This window comes from Corvus moneduloides, chromosome 19 (genome assembly GCF_009650955.1).
Source record: "Corvus moneduloides isolate bCorMon1 chromosome 19, bCorMon1.pri, whole genome shotgun sequence".
NCBI lineage: Eukaryota > Metazoa > Chordata > Aves > Passeriformes > Corvidae > Corvus > Corvus moneduloides.
Genome location: NC_045494.1, coordinates 7427656 through 7443865, shown reverse-complemented (window position 1 = coordinate 7443865; position 16210 = coordinate 7427656). Strand labels below are relative to the sequence as shown.

The window sequence follows — 16210 nt, the reverse complement described above, 5'->3', positions numbered from 1 at the left end:
GCCATACACTCACCCACCTCATTGAAAAAAAAAAAAAAAACAAAACAGGAAGGGCTGGCCTTTTAAAAACTGTTTCCACAGCATATTCAGGGTAGTGGAAAGTCACCAGCTACGACCATGCTGCAATGCATAAGCTTTGTGCTTATTAAATTAAGTGGCTTTGGTATACAATTAATACCTTGGTATTGCCACTGCAGGGAAGACTGCTTAAGGGCAAACAAGGCAAGCTACGTAGATCCACTAAGCTTAGGCAATCAGCCACAAGGAAGCTTGTCAACCACAGAAACCTCATTTTATTGTAAAAAACTTCCTCACCTAAGTGCAACAGTTTCAGTTTCCTGTAGCAGCTCCTGTCTGAACCCACTGGCAGTGGCATTAACTAGTTAATTCAATTCTTGGGAAGTAGAAATATAAAGCCTGTTAATTCAGTTATTTCATCCTAAAGGATTTCTAATCATATCCAGAAACTGAACTCTAAGCGGTCCAACTCTGACCTAAAAAGCTCAGGTTTCTTTAATCTTTAAGATTTTTGTTCCATCATGTGGAATCTCCACTCTGACAATTTCATAGAAAGTAAAAGGGTCTCCTTCGTTAATACCAAAAGGTATTGAACTTCAGGCACTGAACAATACCTCAAGTTTATCACCACTGTGAGCCTGAAGGTTTAGACCTGCAAGTTCTGCTCACTTGGACGATGTTTTTATAAAGGCAGCGTTGTGCACGGAAAATCAGTAACAGACACATACAGGCACTTCTGCTCAGTTACTCTGCATTTCTCTGCTGTCTTTTCAGTGACCTGAGAGGGTCTGTTAAGATCTAAGAAAAGAGGCAAGAGGGAATCCAAAAGCTGTTTCTTTCTGCCTCTTTTCCCAAGACATTCCTCCCCTGAATCTGTGCTCTGCTTCCCAGAACAGGCCGGAGGGATCCAACCTGCACGGACAGACTCGGATGCAGAGCTGCTGCTGTCACCACCCTCCCTGGCAGGACACTGGACAAATTGGTTTGGAAACCTGTCTAGCAGGCAAAGCAGAGACTAGAAAGCCTGAGAAGATCCAGCAACAGAAGATTGACTTAGAAGCTCCTAAAAAATCTGCAGTTTAGTCTGATCCAGCTTCCAACACTGCACATTTTTGGAGCTTGAAATAGCATTTTATACTCAGTTACTCTGAGTTAGCCAGAAGCAAGAACTATACCAGCATTAAACAAAGAGTTCTTGGGGAAAACCCTTTAGAATTTCATGAAAGGAAAGAATATACAGTTACTGCAGAAATAAGGGCAATAAAGCTCTTCAACAGAAGCAAGAATCTGACAAGCTCTACACAATTCCAGGAATGAGAACTATTCAGTTTACATTCATGTTCACCAGCACTAAGGAAATTAAGTTCTCCATATACTGACCCTTGCTTCTATGTCACCCTTTGCTGATTTATTACCCAGAGCTCCAGACACAAAACCAGGTAGTAATTACAAGAAGCAGCGTCTCAGTGGGAGTAAATTCTGGTTTTAATTATTAGTCTCCTTTGAAGTACTGTTTCCAAACAACAATATTCAGATCCTCATTTCACAACCTGGTTATGTCCAGTGTCCAGCTTAAACAGACATAAGCTTAAGAGGTCTTTTCTCATAACAGAGCAACCTAATTTTTTTGAGGAATGTATGGCATTTGTAACCAGCCCTTTATTTACATCAGTATTTTACACTTCACTTTTAAATGGGCAATCTTTCACAGCTGGACTCAAGGGTCTTTTCCAAACTAAATGATTCTGTGATTTCTCTGCTAAAGCCTCAGAAACTCCCCAAACAACTGACCTCCTTATCACATTTCATGCGCTATTTATACCAGGCAGATTCCCACACACGTACACAGCTACCCTAATTCCTCAGTAATGCCCTTCCATCACATACCTGCAGCAGGATCTGAACTGAAGATTATGAAGAAGTCTATCACTCGTGAGGTAAAGTCAAAGGCTGTTTGCTGGCTGCCGTGGATAACAGAGATGCTGTGCCGGTCCCCATAGCTAGCCCGGGGCATTCCTCCTTGGAATATTATGTAAGGAAGCCTGAAGAGAAAGAAAGAGTTAAAGTGGTGTGTGCTGAAGTGAGGAGTAAGAAAAAATTCAAAGAAATGTCAAAGAAACTTTGACAAGTTCTTACAACGTTACTCTAAAGGGTTCATATGGCATTGCAGACTGCACCCTTTAAATAGGAGAGACTGAAGGGATACACCACAAACTCACCCATTTTTTGTTGTCTGCCAGTAGATCTTGGAGATGGCCTTGCAAGGAAAAGGACCTGAGAAAACAGAGTGTTTTGCTACAATTCAAGAAGTGCATCTTTACATCAGAAGTCGCTGATTCTGCTTCAGCCAGGTCACCTCACCCTCCACCCCAAGGGGAGCCACCTGAATTAATAGGAGCCAGCACCACCACCCCAGACCAAGCCACATCAGACAAGTCTTCTGAGACACACTGACCACAGAACTCCCCAGCAAAACACAGCTTAGGCTCAGGGGAAGCTCTAAACCATGTTGCTGATGGCTACCAAGGAGTGGAAGTGCTGCTGGAGGAGCTGATTAACTAGAAAGGATTGCTAAAATCACAGTCATTCCTGAAACTAATATAAAGTGATGGAGCTTTAGAAGCTTCTCTACACTCAAAAGGTGAGGTCATCCCATTTGATGGGTTCCAGCAAATCAGAAGCTTCATTTCATCACTGCTCAGGTCAACAGAAAATACACTCAGCTCACTATTAATTACACAGGATCCAAGCAACTCCTGCTGAACAGAACACCAGCTAAAACAAAGAGCTGAATCACTAACACCCTTCTTCATAAGGGGCACTAATTTTGTCAACAGACTTGCTCTCCATGTTCAGGACAGACTTCAACAATGCAAGGGAGTTTCAAATCCAAGAAAAAAACTGGGCTGAAATCCTTTAGCCCAGGCTCACAAGCCATTCAAGAGGCACCTCTGCATTTTGCCATTAAACACTAGGGAGAACTGTGACATGAATATCTTACACAAGCTCAGAATTAGTTTGAGTTTGAACAAATACACAACAGTTAAACCTCACTTACTGACCATAAGGCACAGTGCTTTCCAGAGGCTCTGGCTGCCTGTTGTCACTGGATACTGGCCACTGGCTGTAACTTCCATCATAGTGACAACTAATGAATTTACTGCCATCCCTCTGCCAGTAGAGGTTCTCCAGCTGCTGAAAAGAAAGCCATACAAATGACTGCTCTCCAGAGAGCTGTTATCTCCCCAAAACAACCCTTCTTACTAAAAAAGCAGCTCTGTCAGGCTCCCCCTGCACCTGCTTTGTCTTCAGCATAAGTGAGAGCCCTTCCTGCCCTGCTGAACTGACTCTGGATTGAATCAATACCTGGCTGCCCAGGAAATGGTGTGTTGCTTTGTTATTCTGCAGGTCCCAGAGGACAATCAAGCCCCTGCTGTATCCAATTAGGATCTGGTCAGGGTTCTTAGGATGCTCCCGAAGGGCTTCCACCAGTTCACAGGATCGTCTGTTGCAGTTATCTTCTGGTATCCTGCAGGAGCAGAAGAGGAAACCAAGAGAAGCTGAGTCCAGGTACAAACCAGAAGGACTGTAATAAAAGGTGTAAGAATGAGAAATTAAGTGACAAAGTTGAAACAGGTAATTACAATCTTCTCACAAATCCTTCAAGCAGCAGAAAAATCTTATGGGAGACATCACACCAGGCCTACCACATGGACATGCACCCAGCCCCATTTTCTTCAAGGAAAGGCCAAGATTTACAATGAATACTAGGACTGGATCCCAGGACTGTAATAGACAGTCTGAACCACCCACCCTATTCTCCTACAGAATAAAGGTAGGATGGAAATGTCAGTAGGAGACATGAAGCAGGACAGTTTTCAGCAGCACCTGGATCTCCAGAGTGATAAAATCCCCATTTGAACAAAGCAGTATCAGATGTTCAGCCAGCAGTTGAAAAAATAAATGGGTAATTACAGCTAAACAGAATATATTTTTTTTTTCAAAACTAAACACAAGGGCCAGGGCACAAGGTTTGCAGATTCACCCCAAGTGAACATGCTGTACCTCCACAGTGACAACACCATGTTGACCAGGACAAAAACTGTTACTTAACACACACCAGGACTGAAAGCTACTTTCATGAGAGTCAGGCAGATATGGACAATGCTTAACACAACAGTGAGGCCCCAGTACATGATCTGGGGTGACATTTTAACAAAGGATGTGTCTGGTAATGGGATTCCACCTCTTGTTTGCTCACTCACCGCTGCAGCACGGCCTCGGGGGTGATGGTCCTATCCTCCAGCACTCGGAATGAGGGCAGCTCCACCACAAAGATGTTGCCACTCTCCGTGCCGAGGTACAGCACTTCCCGTGAGGAATGGGGAAGCACAGCTGTTACCTGGGTGGCACTTGGTGGAGAGCTGGGGATGCAAAGAGACTCTTGTTACTGAATTTGGGACAGTTAACAACGAAACAGGGACATTTATTAGTGTCATTTGGTTGGGAGGCATGATTATTTTTTTTAAGGAGGAAAACACCAGCTTTAAGACAAATTACGTCAAAAATTTTTGATAAGTGCATGGACAAAGAACCAGACACCTTTTTTGCAGAACTCTCTCTAAGTGTTCCTAAAAATAGCTCACCTAAAACTGGCAGGATCAAGTGAAACTAAAACCACAACAGCATTTCAAAGTCTGACTTTAGGCATGGTTAAATTTACCTAACCTTAAGATTAACAGCTCCTGTACTCACAGCAGTGAGTGCACAAATATTTTAAAAGATGTCACCCTTTGCACTGGTTCAGCACTTTTAAATGCTGGTCTCCTATGCCCAAGCCAGCTCCTGGCTGGTTTCCATGAACACCCTTTCAATGGATTCAGAGGAGTGGCATGCTGTAACAACTGGACAAGCTCTAGCTTAAACAACAGCAGAATTTTCTGAGTTGCTTATCCCCAGACCAGCTCCAAGCCCCTCCTGTGGCTTACCCAGGTGGCCCTTTGAGGGTGAAACGATGCTCCTCCAGCAGCTCAGATGCTCCTCCGTGCTGCTTCAGGCTCCAGAGGTGCAAGCTGTTATCATCCAGCAGTGTCACCAGCTGGCACTGCAAAATCACACAACTTGCTTTTTTCAGAATGCCAGTATTAAATATAACACAGTAAATTTAGCAGTAGAGTTGCTGCTGTTCATAATTCCCTGCTAAAACAGGACTGGGGAGCTGGTTCAGTTTTTTATGGCATTGGACAAACACTGCAGCAACGAGATTTGGGGGGTGGAGGGAGACAAGAAGTAGCCTAGAGGCTAAAAACCCTGTTATGAAGGCACAGGTTATCACTAAGGGGGATGACAAGGATTTAGGCTGGTGAAGATCAGCCTGTGCTGTAAAGCCCAGCCATGCAGCTGCAGGCTATCTCACCTCCTCCTGGCTCAGCACAGGTTTGCTGAACACACCCCAGCTTTGGGTGGGGCTGATACACTCTGCTACACCACACTCCTCACATTCTTCGTGTCCAACCTCATTCTGGAGGGTTGTGTCAGAATCCTTTTATGAGCCCAGCCCTGCTGGCTGGATGTTCAAATTGAAGCATTTTACCTGCTGCAGCCACACCTGGTGCAACACTCCCCATGGGAGTTTCAGTTTATACCATTAGTTAAGCAAACAGACACCCAAAACCGCCTCAAGAATTAAATCCCTCTCATAAAGAGGCCACTTGTGCTACGCTGGGGGCACCAGGCAACAAAGTCTGTGACCAAGACACCAGTCTGACAGTCAAGGGAAAGAGAAAGTGGTTAGACAGCCACCAGACACTTGGAAAATTCTGCTTTCCTATTTTTAGTGCGTGGCAATAACTGTTCAGCAATCCCCAGGAGCAAGATTCAATAGCCCCAAACACAAAGGCACCAAACTTAACAGCAGGTGAGGCTAGCAGTGCTGTTTTGAGCTCCTGAAAATAATTAAATCAGCTCAGCAGCAGCTCCTGTTCTGTCTGCTGTGCAGAGGAAAGACCACCCAGTCCTACTGAAAAACTGGGGCTGCAAAAGGAAAAGGAAGTTCTTGCTTCTGCAACAGATTGCCTGAACTATCCTGGCCTTATTACCATTCCCAGGATGTTGCTGGAGATAAATGACTAACAGTTATGAACAATAAAGCTACTCTTTAGTTAAAAGCTTCTCTTTTAGTTTTCCTGAGCATCTCCACAGCAACAAGCGCTGCTGAGAGCACAAAATACACTGGGATAAACATTCCCAACCTAGCAGCATTTGAATATTCTTGGTAATAGGAGCTCAGATCTCTGGAATAAAATCAACACCTGTTTAGGAAAGATCTACACAAGTCACAGAGGTACTGAAAATGCACTTACCTGATCAGGTATAAAGTGAATCTGCATTACAGTATTGTTTTCTTCATGTAAACCCATGAACTCCACCCCAGGAGCACCATATCTGATGAGTTTGTTGAGGATCTACAGTATTTAAGGTGACCCACAGCTACAATTAATTGATAAGAAGCTTGCTAGCAAGCAAGATGAAAAGAGATTAATTTGAAACCACGTTTTACTGTTGGTGAGCTGGACAGTAAAGAATCAATGCAAATCTACTTTTGATTTTACATGCTTGTAAAATTTGCAGGCTGTGCTCACTGTGGAGAACAGGGAAGTTCACTTCTTCCTTCAGCACATGCAGAAGAGGTGCCTGGACCCTGTTTTTTTCTCAGGGATGTTTCGTGGTTTCCCAGACACTACAATCCTGCTTAACTAATTTGTAACCAGGAGACAGATGGCTTCTGCCTGCATGTGGAGTCCAGCCTCTGAGCACAAACACCACCAGCAATGAATGATTAAGCTGGCAGAGACAGCACCAACTTTTCCTTTCTGGGCTGGGTGACACGCCTGTTTTACAGCTCATCTAACTGGTCTCTGCCATGAGAATCACCTCACACACACAAAAATCAGACTGGATGTCATTAGCTAAAAAAAAAAAAATAAATTACCACCTCCAATGTTTAGGTCTTTAATTCCTGGATGGTCAAAAACTCAGGAAGTTGAAAGCATTTCTGACTTCAGCTTTAACCTTTGAAATAGAATTGCTTTAGAAAAAAAAAAAAAGAAAAAGGAACCCTGCCCCAAATATTTAAACAACCCTGGAATTTACAATGTGAAGGATTGCTAAACTTAGGCCAGATCTAGTCTGACCTTCTGCATAGCAGGAGCAGAGTCTTGTTTAATATCTGCATCAGCTCAGCTTCTGTTTGAGCTATAGTTCAGCTCTTGGAAAGATAATCCCACCCTGATCAGACCAAAATCACTCCAAACCCTGGCAACTGTTTCAGTGTTTCAGTAACCCTTGCCTGCAAATTCATACTTGATCTAACTGTGGAAGTGTCTTCGAAGCTCCACGTTCTGTTGAGGTTAAAGAACTCTCACGCAAGGTGTTCAAAGGATACAATTTGATGGCTCCTGATCGTGTCCCAATGGCCATGAGACGGAGAAATGGGCTATAGCCCAGGGCACTGGGCTGATGGGGAAATCCATGTTCCACAGTCTGGAGGAGAGAAGGAAAAATCATAATCAGCACCTTGTTTCATGGGCACTGTTGGGCAGAGATAGAACACAGAAAGTAAACATGGCATGGCAGACGAAATACAGCACTTAATGGCAGCTTTTTCTGCTGAAAGGTGTTCAAACACTGGTTAGATTTGCTGAACAACAGCCTAATGATGAACATGTGCCAAGAATCCCTAGCTCCACAGCCAGGATATCCAGAAGTGTAACAGAAATGAAAGAGAAATATTCTGAAAACAGTAGCCCAAGCAGCTCTTGATGTTAAGATTATAAATAACTCTGCATAAGCACGGCTTAGTCAGTCAATACAACACACTCCATCACTCCACATCAGCTGCACTTCTGTAAACCAACTGCTCAGCACAATTCCAAAGTCTGACACAAATGCTGTGTGCTGTAAGATCAGCTTCATCTGCCAAACTCCACACAGGTCAGCCTTCCTGACCTCTTTTTGGTGACTGACACGAAGAAATGGTGCAAAGCAATGCAGAGCTACGAGTGAACATCAGTGCTCATCAAGGAAACTAAACAGACTTCCCATGAGCAGTCAGGAAAACTAATGTAATCCATACCCATTTTCTAGAGGGAACACGAGGAACACTGGGAAATTTAATGAGAGCAGGAGCCTGCTAGGCCACCTCAGAGTAATTCAAAGCCATTTGGGACTAAAAGATGTCACTGTCACAGGGAGCAGTGTTGCTTGCCCTTAGTGGCTTCCCTAAAGTACAATCTACACTGCCCCAGGAGGGAGATTTGGAGCGTTTGCACACACCACACTGAGCATGGCTGATGCATTTACACACCAGGGAATAATGTCCTGCCATGCTTACAAGATGCCACCAAGCTGCTTGGAGAATAGCTCAGTGAGGTTTTCAGAAGTGCTAATGCACAGCTCTTATCCGGGTTTAGGCAAAACCAGTATGCACCAACACACAGCCAGGTAAAGAGGGCTGGTGAGTCCACAGATTAATAGGGCAGATTAACAGGGATGCTTCCTAGAAAACACTGATCCTTACAGGGCCAGCTTCTGGAAAATACCTTCTTCTAAGGCAAGCTGGCCAGCTACAGAATAGGAGTTCATTCACTCATTACTGAAAAACAAAACAAAAAAAAAAAGCAGAGAACCCTCCATCTACAGCACTTGCACCTCACTCCCATCCTCATTTCCATCATGTCTTTGAAGCAAAGCTACCACATCACTTAAGTTTTATGCTTTATTCAGCCTAAAAGTAACACCTGGACTTTATTTCCTGCATAGCGATTTCCCAACTTAATCCCCTGCAAGAGAATCAAATGGAGCCGATTTCATTTCTGTGGTCAGGCCACAGCCCGAGGTGCCCCAGCTGCTGCAAAGCACTTTAATGTCCTGCTCAAAGACACAGCACAGGAGGATCCAGCTGACTCCAGAGTCTGCCAGTTTGCTTCAGTTTTAGCCATTTGATCACAACTCCTAAGCTGCAAGGAAAGCCCTCCATCCTCTAAATACTGGTCACCCCAGCCTGAGGTCCTCTTAAGGGAAGATGAGCCTCTGTAGAAGACAAAACTGGAAATATTGGAGCATTTCTCAATTTTCTGCTTGCCAACTCATTAGGCTGGGCAAAAGAGTAGTCAGTAATTTTACCTTTTATAGGTAGTAAGCCAAGATTAGTACTACAAGATCCAAGACCACTGAGTTTACTTCCTTTTATGATAACTTAATCTCCAGCCTTACCTGTATATATTCTAAGAAAGTAATTTAAGTGTTAGGTTTGTACTATCAAAAACAAATTTTGAGAAGTCCATCTTTTTACTGTCACCCTTGAAGCTGCTGCTAACCAACCTTTGCATAGCTACACATAAAAGACTTCCTAGAGAAGGCTGTATGAAATTAGGAATTTATCAGTGGATTCAGAGTTGAAACATGGCAGTTTCCTAATCCAGCACAGGCAAAGAGGAGTTTCTCTGCACTGTGATAATTACTGAGACAACACAGAAAAGCTTCCTAATTGTCAAAGTTGTGGGAGTATAATGCTTTGGTGCAAAATTCTGGGAAGAAGATCCAAGTTAAAGTGTTATCTTAACAACAAATCAGGCATTTAAATGAATCAGGTGTAGCACAGGCAATAAACACCATTCCACTCTCACCCAAAACAAAGTGAGGAACTTGTTAGAGAGACACCAGTGTAACTCCCCTGTTAGTTTTAGTTTCAACTTGTTCACAGTCACTGCACTGTCATGTTATCAGCTCAACTAGGTGCAATTTTCAGTGACACATCAATTAGAAACTGTGATTACTCTGAGATTTCATCCAGCCCAGAAGATAAAGCTTTAGCCACAACTCTCAGAAAACCATGACTTATACAATGCTGCACTGCCTGTTAGGAAGCTGTCAACACCAGCCTTAATACTGGCCTAATTATATCTTGGGTTTGATGTGTTAATTTGTAAACACATTAGACAAGTCAATAAAGGCTTTAATTTTCAAGTATGAGACCTACGAACTGCACAACCAAGTGTGTATGATTCAGTAATAATAATAGGAGGGTGATTTTTTGTTCCTCCAGGTTTTCATTCAACCAAAAATTTGAAGTACCCCCCATTCCACAGACAAATTTGCAAAAGAGAAGTATCAGTAACAACCACAGCGTGCTACAAAGCTGCTCAAGGAGAGCAGTAAATGTACTAAAGGTTTCTGATAGCTCTGAATCTTCAACCAAGATGCCCATAAGATGCAACAAAGATAATTCTCTCTGATGTCATTCGTTTGTTTCCACAGCTGGGCAATAAAGGCTTCACAGTGGCTTTTGGGCTGCATTTGACACCACCAGGGCCAGGCATTCACATTCACTGTCCTGATTACCCAGATCTTTTCCTGCTACTTATTTGCACGCAGTTGTTAAATCACATGAAGGCAGCTTTGGGCTGCCTTCCTTCCCCTCCCCTCTCTCGGCAGCTTTCATCAGCCAATCCTTTCACCTGCCCAGCAGGTAAACGCAGCAAGGGGGAGAGAGGGGGGCAGGAGGCAGCAGAGGTTACAATGGAGCCTTTCAGCAGAGCTGAAATAACAAACTGGAGTGCCCACAATGTGCCCTCCTTCTCAAAAGGGCCTTTGTTTCTTCGGGGAAAGGTAGGAGCTTTTTTTCATTCTCCACAGATCTGTCAGACTCAAGCAAGCCTGGTGTCAGCAGCACTGACAGAAATGCTTCGTGTCAGTCATATTTACTGCAGGAAAAATGTGGCCAAACTGAACAGTTGTTCGCAGCCCACACTAAAGCTGTGCCGATGCAGCTCTGTCTTCCTCCTTTCACTCATCTCTGCTTCTCCCCTCAGGTTGTTTTATGACAGAGCAGAGACAAATCCAACCACAGGCAATACAAACCCTGTCCCTTTGTTAATTCATCTCTTGAAGAAACAACGAAGCCTGTACGTGCTAACTCCACTTTGCAGAGACACTAATTCAGATTTCAGGTAAGCTATCCATCACACCCATCAGCAAAGGGGCAGGAAGGCTGAAAACAGGGAAAAACATGAAGCCATAAATTAAATGCAATGTTCCCAGTTGGGTAACATTCAGCTGTAAGACAGGCTGGTTCACCTGTGTGTTACCCATCATCTAGTCTGACAATGCCAGCCTGAACACGTTTCTTCTGCAGAGCTTGGACTGAGCCAAAGGCATCCAAATACTACTTCCAAAAGCAGGATAAACTCAAAGAAGGAGACTGCCAAGTCCACATACCTTATCCTTCATTCTATCCACTGAGCTAAAAACAGATTCTTGCAACAGGTACACACAAGTATGGGAAGTTCTTACTCATACAGAGAAACAGATATGCAAAGCTAAGTGACTAGCAGAATTTAGGAAGGTGTTTTTTGAAACAAACACAAGTTCGAAGACAGTTTGAAGTGCTAGTCCAGTCATCAATCAGTACTTTAAAACCATCTGGACCACCTCTTATGCAAAACAGAAATGCAAGAGAGAGGCAGTAAAAAGATCACAGCCTATTTATACCTGACAGAGTAAACAAACAAAAATCCACCACCACCAATTAAACAGACTTTCTAAATTGAAGTCCATTCTAGGTCAGCGTGGTAAAATACATTCCACTACACTAAATCTGTGTGACATCATGCATTTATATTCAACTTCAGAGTAAAATGAGGGCAGGAATCCCCAGCACCTTTAAGGTACAGACCTTGCCTTTAGTCATGACCCGCATCACACACACTGAAGAGGTGCACATCCACCATGCAATTTCTCTGATCAGCAACTTTACAGTCCCACAAAATATTTCCCAAGCAGGTTCTTAACCAGAAGTCTTTCAAAGACCTCAAATAACAAGTGTTTAAAACCTGCTTACCAGCACTAATGTGCTTGCTCTAATAGCACATTAGACCAGGACAGTCTTGGCACACAAAGCATTATGATTCTTGGCTCCTTGAAGCCACAACCTTCAAGAGCTCAGAACTAAGGTCTGACTTTCCCAGATTTTCTCAGTCTACCTAGCTGTGAGTAGATGTTTGTTGGATCAAAGGGTACAAGCTTTCAAATGACCCATTATCTCTGGAAATACTGGAATGGGAGACACAAGACTTGGGAAAAAAACCCTGACTTTTATGCAAGAAAAAAATAGAGTGTAAAAGATTCTGGTATAATGTCCATTCCCTTCTGATTCTTATTAGCAAAGAACAAGTTACTGTGGCTTAAAGGTGCAAATGCATTTTACAAGGCCTTTAATTACCAAGCTGTTAATGAGAGTGAACCATTAGGAAGTGTCCAAAGTAGTTGTCTCCCTAGAAACAAGATGCAGTATCTACCTTCAGGACTGAATCAAATGGAGTCACAAATCCTGATGTCAGCTTCTAATATATTTGAAAGTTTCCCTCTGCTGCAAAAGCCAGCTCTTTCAACCCTGTTTTGCATTATCCAAATTAGCATGTCTCTGGCAGGTGAAGCTTAGCCAAATATTCTCATAAGAGAAAGGCATATTCAAGGAAGAGACATCCCTAAAATAGCAGAAGCTTTTCCAATGTATATATAATTTTAAATGCTTGTAAGCAACTCTGACCCATCCCTGGGACATCTTTCCTGAAGCTGACATTGCATTTAGCTGGATGCAAACAACTCAAATATGGTCTGCATTTACTGATTTTTCTACTGCATCTGCACTAGGATTTCCTCGTTGTAGCAGGCAGAAAACGGACCTGAAGCACTCCTGAGTTCCTTTCTCTCCCCAGTGGCAGGGAGGTATGCACGGAATTGGTGTCGCCCAGTACCAATTACATTAAATCATTTATCTCAAATATCCACAGTTCCACTTCAAGTATCCATCTACAGCACAATTCTAATGAATCAAGGAGGTTATTTCCTAGGCTGATTTCATTTATCCATTACACTTTTCAGAAAAATTCCATTTAAACCTTGGAAACACAAAACCTACAAATGTATTTCTGCTCCCCAAAGAAGATATAAGTAGCCATTAGCCTAGCAATGATTTAATACTAGGCCTTTTCAAAGATAAAAGCACTATGCTCCTGGCCAGAGCTCAAAAGAAAAATGTCCAGAGTGTTGGATAGATAGCACAGCCACTGCTATTTCTTCTCCACAGAGGGAAGGAAAAAAACCTAGAAACAGATTCAGACTAAGATAATAGTAAATTCATTATTAATGGCCATTGTGCTGCCTAGGTGCTAGCACAGCTTTTTAAATTCACATTTAAAAGCAGAGGTACACTTGTAAATCCAAAGTATAATCAGGGACAAATAACTCTGGTGTCAGCTGCATCACAAGCTGTGGCTTCTGTGTATCTTTAGAAAAATGTTTATTTTCCTAACAAGGACTACCTCTAACAGCAACAGTCCCAGCACACAGCAGGACAAGTGACAGACCACTCAGAGGATAGAAAAGCTGCTGTGAAGATCTCTTCTTTCAGCAAGTGCCACGCAAAAACATCACAATATCCTTCCTCTTAAAAGGGAAAGACAGAATTGAGAACATACCCAGGAGCTTAAAGGAAACTACTCAGGCACATCGGGGGAGAAAAGGACAGAACTGAAAAAGAGAACAAACCACCTCTCCTAAATTTAACTTTTCCACCCACACTCAAGTAGTTTATCCCTTCTTTTGCAGGATGCAGTGGCTCAGGATAGATTTGCCTTGAAGTCTGAGGAAAGCCCCGTACCTTGTTAAACTGGAAAAGGTCACGTTTGAGCCTCTCTCGCACTGGATCGTGTCCGGGTCTTAAGAACCTTCTCATCTTCCTTGCTGTAGTATCTTGGCAACAAAAATCCTAACAAAAAGGAAAAGAAAAGCTATATAAACAAAAGCAGCCTGAGCAGAAAGCAGGCAGAAGTAGGTTATTTATTTTGGTTTAGCAGGTAACAAATGAGCCAGAGCAGACTGAGACAACATCACTATCGAGTGACTAAAACCTGATACCAGTCTAGCACAGCTCTCTGGTGCAGCACTTCACAGTTCCATTTTCACATTGATAAAGCAAACTAGTACAGATAGAACAAGAGGATTTTTAAAAGGGTTTTGCACTTGGCCGTTTTGTGATCCTTTGTGTTGACCTTATCCAAAGAAAAGGCAAAACTGCATCATTTGCATAAACATTCAGATAAACCCAACCTAAAGGCCAACTCCCGGGCTCAGGCATTATTGACTAGCATCAGTTTTCACCCCAGGTAACCCTCCAGCTATTGAGCCAAAAAGAGAAAGAATCACATTTTCAGGTCTCTCCATGGGCACGGCAGAAAGGGCACTTTGCTGCCTGCAGGGCAGCTGCATTAATTATTAACTTGCTTTTGTAAAATATCAAACCAAACTCCCTGCTCGAGGTGGGGGTAGGGGAAGGGAATTTCGCACCTGCAATTCCCTGTGCAGCTGAAGCACAAAGCAGTGTCCCAGTGCCTGGTCTCTCACAGCGACAGGAGGATCCAAGCAGGACAAATCAGACCTGACTTGAAAGACAGCAATCACACGGGGAATACCAGGCTCCAGCTTCATATTCTCTGCAGCTCAGGAGGCTGTCACATCTCCCCTCTGCGGAGGTGCTAAGTGACAAGTAAAACTCTGCCAACTCAAGAGCAAAGGCTTCAATTCACATCCTGACAACTTACCCTGGTGTAAGTGCTCTTGCCTGCCCTGGCCATCTCTCACAGGCTGCAGTTTACAGACACTCCACTCAGTATTTTAGTTTAATTTGTTGGGCAGGGAGCAATTTGCCAGCTACTCTGTACATGACACACATGTGCAGCGGGGACCAGAACTTCTGAGGTGCAATGAAGGATGCATTGAATGTACAGAATGGATACTCTACATGGTCAGAAGAAGTTCATACACACCTAGAGCAAGCTGGGGAGCAGGGGGCTGATGTTGCATGAGAAAGAGAGGGACCAAAGGAACAGACAAGTGAACAGAGGGCCTTGGACCCTTCAAACAGTGGAGGTGAGTGACTGAGGGGAGGAGCTTTCACACCTGTACAGATGGGAATAGCACAAGGAAACAAGGTGCTGCTTCTGTGCTCCTGCCAGCAACAATGGCCTTCGGATAATGACTTAAAACAGACACTTCTGAGGAGCTTGAGTTGTTTTTCAAAGAGTTCCTAGCAAGGCCTTGCACCAGCTGTGAAGGTCCAAAAGAAGGAAATGGTGTGATAAACAGGATGCTCCACAGGCATATTTTGAGAACTCCCTTCAGAAACTCCCTGAGCTCAAACTTGTACCTCTTTGTTATACTACTGCCCTTTTACCTTTCCTGCTCACACTCCAACATGTCCAGCCACCTGTGCAGCACTGCCCGGAGCTCACCAAAGGACTGCAGCCCTGGTTCAGAGGACCAGAGGATCACATGTGGATCAATCACCTGAGTCACTTAGTCCCTAGAATCACTAGGATCTAGGTGACTGGAATATATCACCTACATGACATTTCAGTCACCTAGAATCACTGGCAGCACCAATCACCATGGAGAAAAACTGGCTCTGAGCTGCTACAGGTGTCTATGAGCCATCAGCACATGCAGGGCTGAAGAATGTGCACAGAAACAAATGTATGAGGACCCCAGAAAAGAGAGGAAGAATAAAAGTGTAGCTTACTTGGAAAGTAAATCCTTCTACAGTGATTTAGCACTTCAACTGAAATTTCAAAAATAGTATCAGATCATAAGTCTTCTTTTATTAGACATCTCTGAGAGAGGGACATATTTTCACAAAGCTACATTCACTTTAAGTTAGCAAAAGTTACAGAGCAGTGACAAGGTGCTGTGCAATGAAAGGAGAGTGTATCACAGCCATGTATAACACACAACTTGCCCTTAGCCAGACAAGGAAAGGAAAGTGCCAAAAAGACTCACCCTTTCCCACTGTCAATCAATATCCTGGACCTGTTAAACGAGGCAAACCCACAGAGAAACTACTAATTACCCTCCCCACTTTAGAACAAGAGACCTCAGCTGTGCCAGCAGAGACAAACTCAGTGTTAGGAGCAAAGAAGATGGGGCTTGATTTGAGAGAGACACAACTTTACATTTAATACCTTGCTAGAATGTTTTATTCTGAAATATTAATTGCATCCAGAAGCGTGCTGTTTGAGCCTGCTTATGCAAGAGCTCCAACACTCACACTCCAGCCCACAACAACTTGTTCAACAGG

At 43.4% G+C, this 16210-nt stretch overlaps 1 protein-coding gene across 6 annotated transcripts in view; it reads right to left on the bottom strand.

Annotated features, from left to right (window-relative positions):
- Positions 1 to 16210, bottom strand: part of LLGL2 (LLGL scribble cell polarity complex component 2) — a 33136-nt gene that overhangs the window by 12128 nt on the left and 4798 nt on the right. For 5 of the 6 annotated variants that reach the window (XM_032129112.1, XM_032129113.1, XM_032129114.1 and 2 more), the window contains exons 2-10: positions 13739 to 13846; positions 7463 to 7560; positions 6381 to 6462; positions 5007 to 5122; positions 4284 to 4442; positions 3385 to 3547; positions 3081 to 3213; positions 2238 to 2292; positions 1906 to 2060 (exon numbers count right to left, since the gene is read on the bottom strand). In XM_032129112.1, coding sequence (XP_031985003.1) covers positions 1906 to 2060; positions 2238 to 2292; positions 3081 to 3213; positions 3385 to 3547; positions 4284 to 4442; positions 5007 to 5122; positions 6381 to 6462; positions 7463 to 7560; positions 13739 to 13813 — 1036 coding nt within the window. In that variant the 5' untranslated portion in view covers positions 13814 to 13846. The remainder of the gene's footprint in view (positions 1 to 1905; positions 2061 to 2237; positions 2293 to 3080; positions 3214 to 3384; positions 3548 to 4283; positions 4443 to 5006; positions 5123 to 6380; positions 6463 to 7462; positions 7561 to 13738; positions 13847 to 16210) is intronic. The other variant, XM_032129115.1, reaches the window with a different exon arrangement.